Here is a 15,282-nt window from a genome sequence, read left to right as displayed (position 1 = left end):
CTGCAGACATAACACAACAAAATATCTCTCATTGTTTCCACGAGGAATTATTCAAATGTCCATTGATCTGTTTAGGGTTTAAATGTCTTGCTTTGCTGGGGCTCACTGTTGAGCTTTCTGTTGTTTTATTGCTTTACTTTTGCTGCTTTATCTATAAAAATCTAAATCAAATCTCTTGTTTTTAAAAGGTGCTATAAAGATCAAGTTATTATAAAAGAAAAAAGCTAAAGAAATCTAATGCAAATGAGCACAAACGTCTTGAATAATTCAACAAAACTACTTATAAGTAAAGCGACTAAATAAAAGTCTCCTACAGTCAAACTGAGGCTCTGGTCCAGGGGCCCCGGACCCCTCTACACGGGGCCCCTCCTGGCAGTAAGTAACCCACCTGTCTCTCTGTCAGCTCCGTCAGAGCGACGACGACCGCTCCCTCCACATGAAGCGGGGGTTGCTGGTTCAACGCCTGGAGCCGGCCGACTCGGGCCTCTACACCTGCGCCAGCCACGAGCACTCCTACAGCCAGGTCCTGGCCCGGTACCGCGTCCACATCATCCCCAACCGCAGCCTCCACCTGCAGAACCTCAACCCCAACCAGCCGGCGGCCCCTCCGGTCCTCGGGAGAACCGGTCCGGCCGGGTTCCTCGGCCAGTCGGGGGTGGGCGGGCACGGGAACGCCTTGCTGCCCCAGCAGCCTCCTCTGAAGAGCTACAAAGACCTGCAGCTGGTGGGGACCAACAGTCTGAGCGTGGACGAGTACTGCGAGCAGCTGTGGTACCGCGAGAAACGCCGGCAGCAGAAACTTCGCACTCTGAAGCTGAAACAGGAGAGCAGGAAAGCTTGGGTCAGGAGGAACAACCCTCCGGAGACGCCGCTCTAGTCTAGTCCTAGTCTAGTTCTAGTTCTAGTCTAGTCTAGTCTAGTTCTAGCTGGAGAACCACAGAGACTGCTGACGGACTCCAGATCCTGAACAAGAAGACCTTTCCTCAACATGCTTTTTTCCTTTTTGAGCAAAAGTGATATTTTCCATTCAAACAAAAACAAAAGAAGACCTTAGTAGAAGACCTTAGTACGTCCTCATCCGGAACATTTTGCCATTTCGACACAACAATAGTTTATATGTAGGAAAAAAGTTTTTTGTCTCCGAATTTATAGTGTTAGAAATATGCAGTTGACTCCAAGCTTCAGCTAAAACCGAACAGAGCAAAATAAAGTTCTGCTGTGGACGTATTCTAGACTCTTAACAGAATCAATATCAGTTCAAGTGTGCGCTACATTTACAATATTTTCTCCTCGTTATCTGTCTGACGGGGATCTGAAGCTGCTCTCTTCAAAGCCACCAGACTCCATTAATAGAAACGGTGATTTTACCTCTCAGAACTGATCTTCTGCTGCTCTGATCAGCTAGTGTGTTCGTGTTATTTGTGTGATTTTGGTGTTTTTAAAGGCTTAATTCTTTCAGAATCACCAAAGTACCACAATAGCCTGAACACACGAACAGACGGAGGCAGTGGAGGAGAGAAAATGACTATTTCTCTTAAGTTACCTGCTTCTCCAAACGAGAAGCATCTACTGTCTGGATCGTTATCTCATACGACCCCACTTCAAAACATCACAGCTACATTTAGTACTTGTAGCGCGAGACAAACGGAGGAAACCTTGTCGCACTATTTACTTTAATGTTACGGATTTACAAGTAGCCACACTTCAACAATCCTGTTTCTGTCCAAAATACCTATTTAGACCTGAAGATGGCCCCAGAATGGACTGACAGAGAGAGGAACATGTATCAGGATCTCACGCACAATGCAGACAGAAGTATGTAAACTATATATATATATAAACAGTGTATATTAATGACAGAACAAGAGAAGTGTTTGCCCGATGTACTGCTCTACATTTAACTGTGTTTAAAGGCCTTAGTGGAAACACACAACATGAAATGGACCTTGTTTAAAACATACATAATGTATAGCTAATAATTATTATTATTTTTATTCACATCCATGTGTATTAAAGAACTCTATTTTTGATAGTTTTCTAGATTTCTTGTGTTTATATGAACTTTGTGTGTTTTCTCATAAGCAAAATGAAAACTATTTTTTAACTTCACAATTTTAATAAGATGAATTGTCTTTATGTGAATAAGCCACAAAATGTTGTAAAATAAAAAGATTAAAAAAAACATTCAGAGGTTTTAATATTTGTTGTGCAACATAAATCACATTGTGTATTTTTTTTATTTTCCAAAAGGTAGAATAACACATTTCATTTGTTTAGAGTTTTTAATACCTTAAGAAGGTATTGATATTGATTAATTATGGGATACACTCAATGCAAAGAACATGATTACTGATGAGAGCCAATCGATTCTGTCAGAGGCCACACAGGAGGATCCCCTCATGTCCGCTCTGGTCACCCTCTTGCAGGTTCTTAAGTTTTGCAGAGCTTGCAAGATGTTTGTTATCATGAGCAATGAAAGCAACAGTCAGTAGATCCGTCAGTCAGAAACATTCAGAGTGAGAGAAGACGAATACCATCGAAGTCCACAACTTCTGCTTCCAGAAGGACAAATAGGTGCGTGGTTGTCAGACATTTTGCGGACCTACGCAACCAAACTCAACTGGGTGACTGTAGCAAGGGAAGCAGTGCAAAACCTAAAAACAGACGAGACATCTTCACCCTCTCCTTAGAAGAGGAAGAGGGTTTTTAAAAAGCAGTTCTAGGCCTTTTCAGAGACGGTATCCAATAAAACCAGAGGCTGCTAAGAGAATAACACCAATGTTTGAAGCACTATTACAATCGGGGTAATTAGAGAATGTCCAGATTCACTAGTTAACAAAGCAGCACCATCCACCAGCTGGAGGGTGGTTCAAGATTTACAAGCAGTAAATAAAGCAGTGGTACCTAGAGCGCCCCCTAGTGCCAGAACCTGCGTACTATGATCTAGCGAACACCTTTTTCTCTACACCAGTCCACGAAGACTGTCAGTTCTGGTTTGCTTTTCAGTTCAATGGGAAGAAATAGACTTACACCAGGATTCCTCAGGGGTGTTGGATAAGTCCAACCATATTCTCTCAAGTAAATGGCAGCTAATCTCGCTAAACCTCCACAAGGGAGTCAAATACTTATTGGTATGTTCCAAAACTCAAGAGAAATGCAAAGAAGATGCTCTTGCACTGCTAAAATTCATTTGAGAGCAGCAAAAACAACTGTGGAAAGAAAAAAGTTAAAAACCTTCACGATCTATTGGCCGATCACTAGATGAAGGCACCAAAACCTCAAACAAAGAGACAAATGGTGTCATTTTTAGGAATTTCTGCAGAAGCTGGGGTTCCAAATGATGGTGAGATGATTCATGATCAGCCCATGGCATCACATGACAAACTAAGCTGGACTCCTGAAGCAGAGGAAGCTTTTGTACCGGTAAAGAAAAGCTGTAATCGCAGCATCGACGGCTGTACAAACATCTGCACAGATAGTGTTATTTAGACCTTTAACACTAAAAGGACCTCGAGCAGTTTAGGTTCTACTTCTGCAAAACAAAATAACTTACATGTCACCTGCAAGACATCTGTCATGCATGGCAGTGTTGCTCTCACAACCTCATTTGACTATTGAAAGGTGTACAACACCACATCACTGTGTAGCTGCAACTGAAAGTTGTGTTTTACCAGGAACAGACTCGACAGATATTCCATCTAAAGATGCAGATGTGACTGTTTGTTGATGACTCATGTCAAAATAATTTAGATGGTACAAATGCAACAGGGTATGCAGTAGTGACAAGTAGTACAGTTTTGAGACTTGATCTTACACTTGCTAGATGCAGTACAGTTGCCTGGGAAAGCAGCAGTCTGTCAATGCACAGCACAGACAACAGGAAGTGATCGCAAAGCAGAAGCGGAAGCTGAGAAAGCTGCACAGAAACCACATGAGCAACACTTCTTATTGAAGTGCGGCACTTAGACCATGAAATGTAAAAAGAAACATGCATGAACAATTATGAATTGTTATTAATTTAACAAGCGTTGTCATCTTGGACACTACTCAGCCTCCCTGGTAAAGTCTACTCCAAGGTGCTGGAAAGGAGGGTTCGGCCGATAGTCGAACCTTGGATTGAAGAGGAACAATGCGGATTCCGTCCTGGCCGTGGAACAACGGACCAGCTCTTCACTCTCGCAAGGATCCTGGAGGGGGCTTGGGAATACGCCCATCCGGTCTACATGTGTTTTGTGGACCTGGAGAAGGCGTATGACCGGGTCCCCCGGGAGATACTGTGGGAGGTGCTGCGGGAGTATGGGGTGAGGGGGCCACTTCTTGGGGCCATCCAATCCTTGTACGCCCAAAGCGAGAGCTGTGTCCAGGTTCTCGGTAGTAAGTCGGACTCATTTCCGGTGAGGGTTGACTTCCGCCAGGGCTGCGCTTTTGTCACCAATCCTGTTTGTGGTATTCATGGACAGGATATCGAGGCGTAGTCGTGGGGAGGAGTGTTTACAGTTCGGTGGGCTGAGGATTGCATCGCTGCTGTTTGCAGATGATGTGGTCCTGATGTCTTCATCGGGCTGTGACCTCCAGCACTCACTGGATCGGTTCGCAGCCGAGTGTGAAGCGGTTGGGATGAGGATCAGCACCTCTAAATCTGAGGCCATGGTTCTCAGCAGGAAACCGGTGGATTGCCCACTCCGGGTAGGGAATGAGTCCTTACCCCAAGTGAAGGAGTTCAAGTACCTCGGGGTCTTGTTCGCGAGTGAGGGAACAATGGAACGTGAGATTGGCCGGAGAGTCGGAGCAGCTGGGGCGGTATTGCAGTCGCTTTACCGCACCGTTGTGACGAAAAGAGAGCTGAGCCGCAAGGCAAAGCTCTCTATCTACCGGGCAATCTTCGTTCCTACCCTCACCTGTGGTCATGTGGACTGGGTCATGACCAAAAGAATTAGATCGCGGGTACAAGCGGCCGAAATGGGTTTCCTCAGGAGGGTGGCTGGCATCTCCCTTAGAGATAGGGTGAGAAGTTCAGTCATCCGTGAGGGACTCGGAGTAGAGCCGCTGCTCCTTTGCGTGGAACGGAGCCAGTTGAGGTGGTTCGGGCATCTGGTGAGGATGCCACCTGGGCGCCTCCCTAGGGAGGTGTTCCAGGCACGACCAGCTGGGAGGAGACCCCGAGGGAGGCCCGGGACCAGGTGGAGGGACTATATCTCCAAACTGGCCTGGGAGCGCCTCGGGATCCCCCAGTCAGAGCTGGCTGATGTGGCCCGGGAAAGGGAAGTTTGGGGTCCCCTGCTGGAGCTGTTGCCCCCACGACCCGATCCCGGATAAGCGGACGAAGATGAATGAATGAATGTCATCTTGGAGGATAGAGTTCGGTCCCAGACTGTTGTATGGTTCTTCCACACGCTACTGAGGCTCCTGTTTGTTCAATGAATTAATTGTTAAATTGCCAATATGTCTCGTTTCTTCAGACTTCAATCATCCAATCCACCAAACAAGAGTCAACAGCAGAATAAGCTGTTTGCCATTGGCAGAGAAGATTTGGCTAATTTTTTCATGGGCACAACCCACATAGTCAGCTCTGCTGCTCATCCCACAGATGCATGTTCCTTACAAATGTGGCTCCATTTAAAAGGGAAGTAAACGGGCTTTACAACGGTATAAGATGTATTGCCAAGAAGCATTGTTACAACAGAGAAATAATCTACCAAACACAAGTTTCCGAACTTTTTGTGCTATTTATTATTTGTTTTATGTATTTGGAGTTACATTTAAAACACATGTCCAATGCTTACTTTTTGCCTTATTATGTATTTTCATTATCATTATGTGTTATACTCAGTATAAACAGGGGGGAAATGTTGGAGAAATACTGAATATGTATGCATAACGCTTATACTTTCAATATAGCCGTGACATCGCAAACCACAGAACGTCTTGAAGACAGATAACACTCAGTCTAACCATCGACATCTGGTCCAAAGCAAGATAAGGAAGAACCGGTTCAAACTGGTTCAAACCGGTTCAAACCTTCACCAAACCCTGCTGTGAAGCTCTGTTTACCACAGTGTATAAAAGACTGAGAGACAGATCTCACGTATGTGATACAACTCAAGAATAAATCTCCTGGTTATTGATGTCACACTTGGTGTCAGAACTATTTTTCTAACATGTACGTAACATAATAATCCACTTTAGTAGGTGTTCTGGACGGATGTTAGTTAATTTTAGTGGTTTGCTGTCAAGTTGTAGGACTTCTCTCATACATTTCCATGAAAAATGGGGAAAAAACCGCATGTGCTGATGAAAATCACTTAGGATTAAAAGCCAAAACACACAATTAATGAACTTGTTGATTGTTTTTTCAACAAATGTGTTGGACGGTGGGTCCCCTGGTGCTGGTTGAAAGGCTTTTCAGCCACGTTCAATTGTGGGGAAGTGGCATAAATATGACTTTATAACAGTTATATGTTATGTTCATTGTTTAGAATATTTGTTTATTGCTTTGATTTAGCTCTCCATAAATTGATTGCTGGAGCCAACACGTTTGAAAACGCACACATTTTTACTTTGAAGGTCTCTCTGTTTCCGACTTCCTTCACTCTCTTTTAATTGTTAAAGTTGGAGAATGGAACAAGCGGACGTTTTGATGCACGTGTTCATTCAATGTGACAATAACACAGAGAAAACGTTAAGGCAGAATCAGCTATGAACAACGAACTCACAGGTAGCAGAACACATGTGAACACAAGTAGACCAATGAGATTATTAATACTCCTCATCTGACATTGTTCATGATACAACATGTACAATGTCAGATGAATTATACTTTCTGCATGGACCCCCCCCCGTCCCGTCCCGTCCCGTCCCGTCCCGTCCCGCTATTAAACTTAAATAAATAATGCTAATACTAATAACCCAGTATTTCAGATGACTGAACCACTTAGTTTGACCAAGTGTTGATTAGACGTTACACAAAATGTACATTTTAAATACACATATTTCATTATGTGCAGAGTCTTTTCTTTCTGTGTTGGTTCCTCCATCACAGACCGACTCTATGTCGTCATCAAGGGAATATAATTAAGATTCATCAATTCATCATCAAACAACTTTAAATATTCCAGAGTCAAACTTTCTGTATCTCAATGGCAATATATCTGAAGTGATTTAGTTTGGAAGTGTTTTAATCCTTTAATGTTCACACTGAAAGTCCTTTCATTTCATTATTATATCTTATTTTATTATTATTTCATTGTTTTTTATTATTATTAAAATTATTATTATTAACATTACTAACAGTATTATTAGGTATCACAATTTTGTGTTCTTATTTTGTAATAATAATAATAATAATAATAAAGAATAATTCAATAATAATAATAAAGAATAATTTAATAATAATAATAAAGAATAATTCAACAATAATAATAATTCCCTATCTATTAATCTTTCGACTATTTTTAATTTACCTTTTAATTGAAGTGTATTTAATGTTGACTAACTGTAGGCTGTCATTATATATTATATTTATGGAAAGTTTAAAGTCATCTTTTGTTACGTGCACTTGAAATACACGAGCATTGTTGACATCCCAAACTACAACACCCACGATGCACCGGGAACCCAACGCGCTCTCTCGTGCGCACTAACCTGCCGAGTGAACCCGACGAGCAGAAGAGCTCGAAGCGGAAGCTGAGAAACGAAGGCGTTTCGGATAAGTTTTGTCCTCGCGCGCCCTCAAGAAGTTAAAACGTCCGCGAGACGAACGACACCGAGCAGTTTGACTTCCGGTCGACTTCAACGATGATGAACGTGCTTCTCCTCGCGTGCAGCTGTCTCCTGACTCTGTCTGTGACGACGACTGATGGACACGGTGAGGATATAAATATAAATATATATATATCTACGAATATATATATATGTATTTATATGTACATATTTATATATGTATTATCATAAATCATTTTTTATATACATAAATATATGCATATATATTTATAATCATTAGTCATTATATATATGTATGTATGTGTGATGCTAGTCGCTGATTGATTATTGGTTATTGGTTATTGATTATTGGTTATTGGTTATTGGTTGTTGATCAGCCTCCTCGCGCTTCCTTCAGTCGTTCTTAGAGCTGCAGCGTTTCTCGGGGCGTCGACCTCCTGCAGAGAAACAGAGCTGATCATATCCACACACAAGTATTCACATATTACTGCAGTACAAGTACTAATACCTCTATGAGGAATACTACACTACCAGTTCAAGTACTAATACCTCTCTGATGAATACTACACTACCAGTACAAGTACTGCGTTTAAAACCTGCAGTAAAATGATATAAAAGTATTTAAAGTATTGATCGATCAGTAACATGTTTTCATATTCTATCAGATGTTTATGGATTAATATTCCTGCTGCATTAATGTGTTGCATGTTAACTCTTTCATATCCGGTTGGCTGGTTAATGATAATGTTAGTAATGTCAATAATTATTATAATTTTAATAATAATAACAAAGAATAATTAAATAATAATAATGATGAAATTATCATAATAATAGTAAAAACAACAATAATAATAATAATAGTAAAAATAATATTAATAATGATAATAATAATAATAATAATAAAATGATAATAATAATAATATAATAATAATAATAATGTAATAAGAGTCAGAGGACGTTGTTTCTTCTTCCTGATGAACTCGTTCTTTTCTTCAGGTTGTTTTTCATGCAGCAGTTTGTTTAAGTGTTTTTGAAGAAAGACAGATCATAGAATAATTATCATAGAATCAACAGAAGCTGTCTGCTGTTAACAAACACCTGCAGATCAAACATGTCTAACATGAGCAGCTCTAGAGAGATTTCTGCAGAATAGATGATGTAATGTGGGCGTGTCTCTTCCTGAGAACAGGTTAGAGTTCTCAGGAAGAGAGAGTTGTCCTTTGATCCGGTAGTCTGAGATATGAACTCAGAGGTTTATTTCCTCCTCGCTCCCTTGTTTGCTCTTCCTTGTTCCATCCTCTTCTTCATGTGTTGAGTGAGCAGACAGAGAGTCGGATTAACAGCTGAGTCACTGTTAAAAAACAAGGATTAGGTCAAAGAAATGTGAAAGAATATGAAGATATGTAAAAACCTAAAATGGAATAATGTGTAAATATTCCATTCGTCTGTCTGAACTGAAAAACTCTGCATGTCGACATTCTGATTAGACTTTGAGGTGAAAGAGCTCGATGTTAAAGATCCAGAACAAAACACAGAGCATGAAGGCAGCAGAGCCACACCTGCTGTCTGCTCTCACTTTAACCAGCATGCCTCTGGTTTCTCAGGTGTGCCACCTGCTGTCTGCTCTCACTTTAACCAGCATGCCTCTGGTTTCTCAGGTGTTTTTACCTGCAAAGTCCCTGCATGTTTTAAATGTGCTGCTGAAAAGTGTCATGTTGACAGTGTGAATGACTACAGGGCTCTGTTTCAGAGAGCAGGTTCAGAGAAAACTCTGATTTAGTTAAACCTGAGTGAGGGAAACGCTGGGTTATTTAACTCAGAGTTCAGACTTAGTTAACACAGAGTTCAGGATTAGTCAACTTCAGAGTTCAGGGTTAGTCAACTCAGAGTTCAGAGTTAGTTAACTCAGAGTTCAGGGTTAGTCACCTCAGAGTTCAGGGTTAGTCACCTCAGAGTTCAGGGTTAGTTAACTCAGAGTTCAGGGTTAGTCAACTCAGACTTCAGGGTTAGTTAACTCAGAGTTCAGGGTTAGTCAACTCAGCCTTGAGGGTAAGTTAACTCAGAGTTCAGGGTGAGTCAACTCAGAGTTCAGGGTTAATTCACTCAGAGTTCAGGGTTTGTTAACTCAGAGTTAAGGGTTAGTCACCTCAGATTTCAGGGTTAGTTAACTCAGAGTTCAGGGTGAGTCAACTCAGACTTCAGAATTAGTTAACTCGGAGTTCAGGGTGAGTCAACTCAGGTTTCTGGTTTAGTTCACTCAGAGTTCTGACTTTGTTAACTCAGAGTTCACGGTTAGTCAACTCAGAGTTCAGGGTTAGTTAACTCAGAGTTCAAGGTTAGTTCACTCATAGTTCAGTGAAAAGTTTCTTGTTATATCATAAGATGATATTTTGCATCTGCTTCCTTACGCCTGTCTGAACTTAAACACTCGTTGCTTGTTTTTGTCTTCCAGGACCAGAAGTCATCAAAGTGAAACAAGACAGTGATGTAGTTTTACCTTGTTCTCTCAGCAACAAGCAGAACATCGTAGGAGCTTTCTTTCACTGGAAGAAAGTAGCTCAGAAAAATCAACGTCAGAAGGAGGTTTTCTTTTATAATGCAGGTATTCATTACAACAACGGCGAACCTGGTCAGAGTGAGGAGTTCAAAGGACGAGTCTCACATTTTGAAGATCAACTGAAATACGGCAACGCCTCCATAATCATCAGAAATACCAAGATGGCCGACAGTGGAAACTACACCTGTGTTTTTCCATATCTTCAGCCACCTCAAACCTTCTACATTGAGCTTGTTGGTGAGTACTTTAATTAAACAGTTCAAGATGTCCGCTCATTTTCTGAAATGAAATCACATCATGAAATCTGATTGTGAACACTTGTTGTAAGATCTGTGAACGTTTCAGATGGAAAAACAAATCTGTTCAATTAACATGGAAACACATTCAGTTTTATTTTCTGATGATATCTCACAAGCATTCTAACTCATGTTTTGTTTTGCCTTTTAGATCCTGTCTTAAAAGACAGATCAGCAGAAAACATCCCAGGTGAGTCATGATGACGTCAGTCTCCACTGTCACGCGTATGACGTCACTTAAAGCACTTAAACTCCACTTTAGACTCTGCTTTAGTGTCTTTACTCAGAGTTCAGGTTCTGAGAGTCTTTACAGAAAGAATGTAGAATAAACTGATAAAGATCAGATATTAATAATAATAATTAATTAATAATAATAATAATATAGACCTGCAGCAGTTACAGTAGTCAGTACAAGTATAATAACAATATAGTTAGGTACAGGTACAAGTACATGAAAGTACATTATATACAGAATATGAAGATATTATATGAATACATTTATATGTAAACATCTCTTAAGTTTGTGTCAATAAAGTTTTATTTAAAAATGAAAAAATATATTGTTTACAACGACAATGAGTATAAATAATATTTATTGTACATTGTTCACACTTTTTTGTCCATCCCAATGAAAACAACTCTTTACAAACTTCATCCACTGAATATTTAATTTAAATACATTTAATTCAAACTAAACATTGTTATTAAACAGCTCAGGAATAATAACATAAATCTTCTTCATCAGTTCAAACTGTTATAGAGGAGTTATTGTGTTTCACTCAGACGGGTTTCTAATATTTACAACTTATATAATTATAAAAGTAAAAGTCAACACTCCGGTCAAATCTCTCATGAATATAGTTCAACATATTGTTTGATTTATTTTACATGAAGGCAGCTTGTTAAAACACAATGAAGACACGATGACATCAGTGTCTGCATTCCTTCTGAAGAATCTTTATTTTATATTTCATAACTAGATTTAAAGTGCAGCACATTTACACTCAGTTTAAAGGTTGAAACAGGTTTTAAATATCATGATTTTACTTTTATCTGTTTCTCTCTGATGTTTAAACCACATTTAAAACATCAGAGAAGAGATGAAAGAAACATCCTGATATTATATTATTTATTCTCTATTCATCCTTTATAATCTATTTATTCTACTGTGTTCTCAGGTGCAGCTCCAGAGCCGATTGTGAAGATACCTAAAGAAACAAAGGACTGGTCTCTGCTGCAGTGTGAAGCTCATGGTAATCCTCAACCCGAAGTAGAATGGCAGGACAGTGATGGAAACAGACTTCCTGCTGAAGATCCTCAGGTCTCAGAGAGAGGAGGCAGCTTCTACGTCACTGTTGACATCACTGTGAACAAGACGGACGATTATCACTGTGTAGCGACTCAGAAGACCATCAGCCATCAGATCCACACTAATATTTCTGTATATATCAGTGGTGAGTTTCTTCATATCTACTTTTATAAATATTAGGGGTGTAACGATACACGTAATCGTATTGAACAGTTCGGTACTCGATACGAACCGAACAATACGTTTGAATAATACTGGTGCATTTGGAAAATGCAGAAGCTTAAATTGTGTGAAATCTAATGTTCTCAACATGGCAACATACCCGACATAACAGAGATCATACTGTCTGACACTCCACCACTGAAGAACAACGTTCTACACGCTATGCTAAACTAGCTTAGCATGAAAACCAACAGCAGCACACGCTACAAACTCTCCCCACAGCGTTCAGGGAGCTGCTCCCTACTGATTCAAACAGGACTAAAGGTCTATTTATAGACGCAGGTATGAGACCTACTCATATGGAAAACCATTCTCCAGACCATAACTCCTGCTTCAGAGTTTAAGTATGACCTCATCACCACAATGTACTCCTCACAGTACACTGTGGTGATGAGGTCATACTTAAACTGTGAATACACACAGAGGTGTTTCCTGGTAGTAGTAGTTGACACCATGAAGTCACACTAAGAGTTTCCTGGATCATGTGACCTCCACACAGAACGGTGGAACAGTGCAGCTTCCTGACTGAACCAGTGACGAGTGAAGATGTGCAGATCAATAACTTCAGATTCATAAATCAGGATTCACAGCTCAACGACTCATCAGTCGGTCAGATTCATGAGATGTGTAGTGATCTGAAACAGAAGAACTGTGTTCACTCTGTTGTATTGATGAGAGACGTGAAGCAGGAACCTCTGTGGAGGATGGACCTCACTGATCAGGTGTCCCTAATAAAGTGGACGCTGCTCGTTAAAGACCTTTTCATTTCTGACTTTAATAGAAACACGTTCATGACGTCACTGAGAGATTTGAACGTCTTCTGTTATCAAACGAGAGTAAATAGTTCAACTTTTAAATATGAGATCATCTGTCAGAAGATGATGGATGTTTGATTTGAGCTCTTCACTTTCTCTCTGTCTTTAATTGTCTTCTACTGTTTCTATTGTTTCTATTGTTTCTATTGTGTTCTCAGGTGCAGCTTCAAAGCCGTCTGTCACGTCTCTTGATGAAACAGAAGATGGGATATTGTTACAGTGTGAAGTTCTTGGTGCTTCTTCAGACCTGAGAGTAGAATGGCAGGACAGTGATGGAAACAGACTTCCTGCTGATGAACCAACGTTGTCAGAGAGAGGAGGCAGCTATGACATCATCCTCCAAACTACTGTGACTCAGACCGGTCGCTATCGCTGCGTCACCACAGATCAAACCAACAAACACACTCAGGCTGAGATCTACATGCCTGTTAATGGTGAGATTCTTCTTCTCACTTCATATTTAATTATGTTCTTCATCTTTTATTAGTTTTCAACAATGTTGTCGTTACTGAAGTCAAAGTGAACTGTGATGAAGACTTCACAAGATGAAGAGTCACACATGAATCACATAACGAACCACATGAGAACTCAAAGATGTAGATATGAATAGTTATCTATATGATATGAGACTAGATATCATAGATTTAATATCTCATTAGTGTTTTAAATACTCTTTATTAATATATTGATCTAATATCTATATGATATGAGACTAGATATCATAGATTTAATATCTCATAAGTGTTTTAAATACTCTTTATTAATATATTGATCTAATATCTATATGATATGAGACTAGATATCATAGATTTAATATCTCATTAGTGTTTTAAATACTCTTTATTAATATATTGATCTAATATCTATATGATATGAGACTAGATATCATAGATTTAATATCTCATTAGTGTTTTAAATACTCTTTATTAATATATTGATCTAATATTTATATGATATGAGACGAGATATTATAGATTTAATATCTCATTAGTGTTTTTCTTTTAAAGGCTGAATTATAGTAAAGTGATCCAGACTTCTAGTAGATTCTATTATTTATATTTACTCACTTAGTAATTAAATCCACATTACTTTAATCCACCTGTTAAACTGTGATGATGATGATGATGATGATGATGATGATGATGATGATGATGATGATGATGAAGATGTCTCTTCTCTTTCAGGTTCCTCCACTGGATGGATTGTTATCGTTGTTGCAGTTCTCGTCACTCTTTTTGTTGTTGTTGTTGTTGGTGTTCTTCTGGCTGTGTTCGTATACAAGCCTTATATCACATCAAAATCACAAACAGGTAAGTTTCAAAGTATTTCATGTGTTTCATGTTCAACAGACTCTTGATATCTTCTTCATGTTTCAGAGTTCTGTGATTATTGATCCATGTTGAATTAACCTCAGGTAGAAAACATGAACCTGGATCTGGACCTTTCTGCCCCTTCAGACTAAAACACAACCCCGGAGTTTCAAAATAAAACAGCGGCCATTTAAAACGTCTCTGTTTTAGACACAATGAGTCAAAGTTGAACTAAACTAAGGAACTAAACTAAACCTAACTATACTAACCCAAACTAAACTAACCTTAACTAAACTCAGGAACTAACCCAAACTAAACTCAGAAACTCAAAGTTCTTTTTGTGATTTCTTGTTTGAAACATTTGAAACACAGAAAGATAAATATCTAAAACAAGAAGTCTTTGAGTGTTTTTCACAGATTAAACCTGTAGAAGCTCAACTAGTTGTAGATCCTTCAGACTGAAAAGAATCAAGACAGAAAAGATTTTCATTCTGTTCTTGTTCTTCTGTTTTCTTTCCTGCAGGTTCATCAGGAGACAAAAGTGACGAAGAAAATGATGCCAAGTCAGAAACAAAGCCAATTAACAAAGGAAATGAAGATTAAAGGAGTCAGCCTTTGTTTTTTACACATATATATACTATATATTTATATATATATATATATATATATACAGTATATATATTACAATCATTTAGCAGATGTTTTTATCCATATACATACATGTGTGTGTATCTTTCCAAACAGAGAGCATAAAGTTTTAAATCTTCATCTTAACCTTGTATTAAACCATAACACTGGAACTTAAAACATATTTTCTTCTATAATAACATTCTTTAACTAAACATGAACCAGACTTTAGTTTTCATGTGGAATCATTTAATATGTTTATATTAAATGTTCATAAAGGTCATTCCTGAATATAATCTACAGAATTATATGAGAGAGGAGTTTAATGAATACATATGACTGTAGATTTATTAATAATACATATGACTGTAGATTTATTAATAATAAATATGACTGTAGATTTATTAATGATAAATATTACTGTAGA

The 15,282-nt window shown here is 39.0% G+C and overlaps 1 protein-coding gene across 1 annotated transcript; it reads left to right on the top strand.

Annotated features, from left to right (window-relative positions):
* Window positions 1–7,665: 7,665 nt before the first annotated feature.
* LOC137886621 (CD276 antigen homolog) lies at window positions 7,666–14,831 on the top strand. Its single transcript, XM_068729150.1, has 7 exons — window positions 7,666–7,864; window positions 10,172–10,513; window positions 10,724–10,762; window positions 11,751–12,026; window positions 13,077–13,352; window positions 14,103–14,228; window positions 14,752–14,831. Exons 1-7 carry the CDS (start codon window positions 7,795–7,797, stop codon window positions 14,829–14,831), a joined length of 1,209 nt encoding a protein of 402 aa, XP_068585251.1. The 5' UTR covers window positions 7,666–7,794.
* Window positions 14,832–15,282: the final 451 nt, after the last annotated feature.

Source organism: Cebidichthys violaceus, unplaced genomic scaffold, assembly GCF_023349555.1.
Source record: "Cebidichthys violaceus isolate CVI_PGR_0920_01 unplaced genomic scaffold, fCebVio1.0.p SCAF_449, whole genome shotgun sequence".
In the NCBI taxonomy this organism is placed as follows: Eukaryota; Metazoa; Chordata; class Actinopteri; order Perciformes; family Stichaeidae; genus Cebidichthys; species Cebidichthys violaceus.
This window is presented reverse-complemented; position numbering and strand designations above follow the sequence as displayed.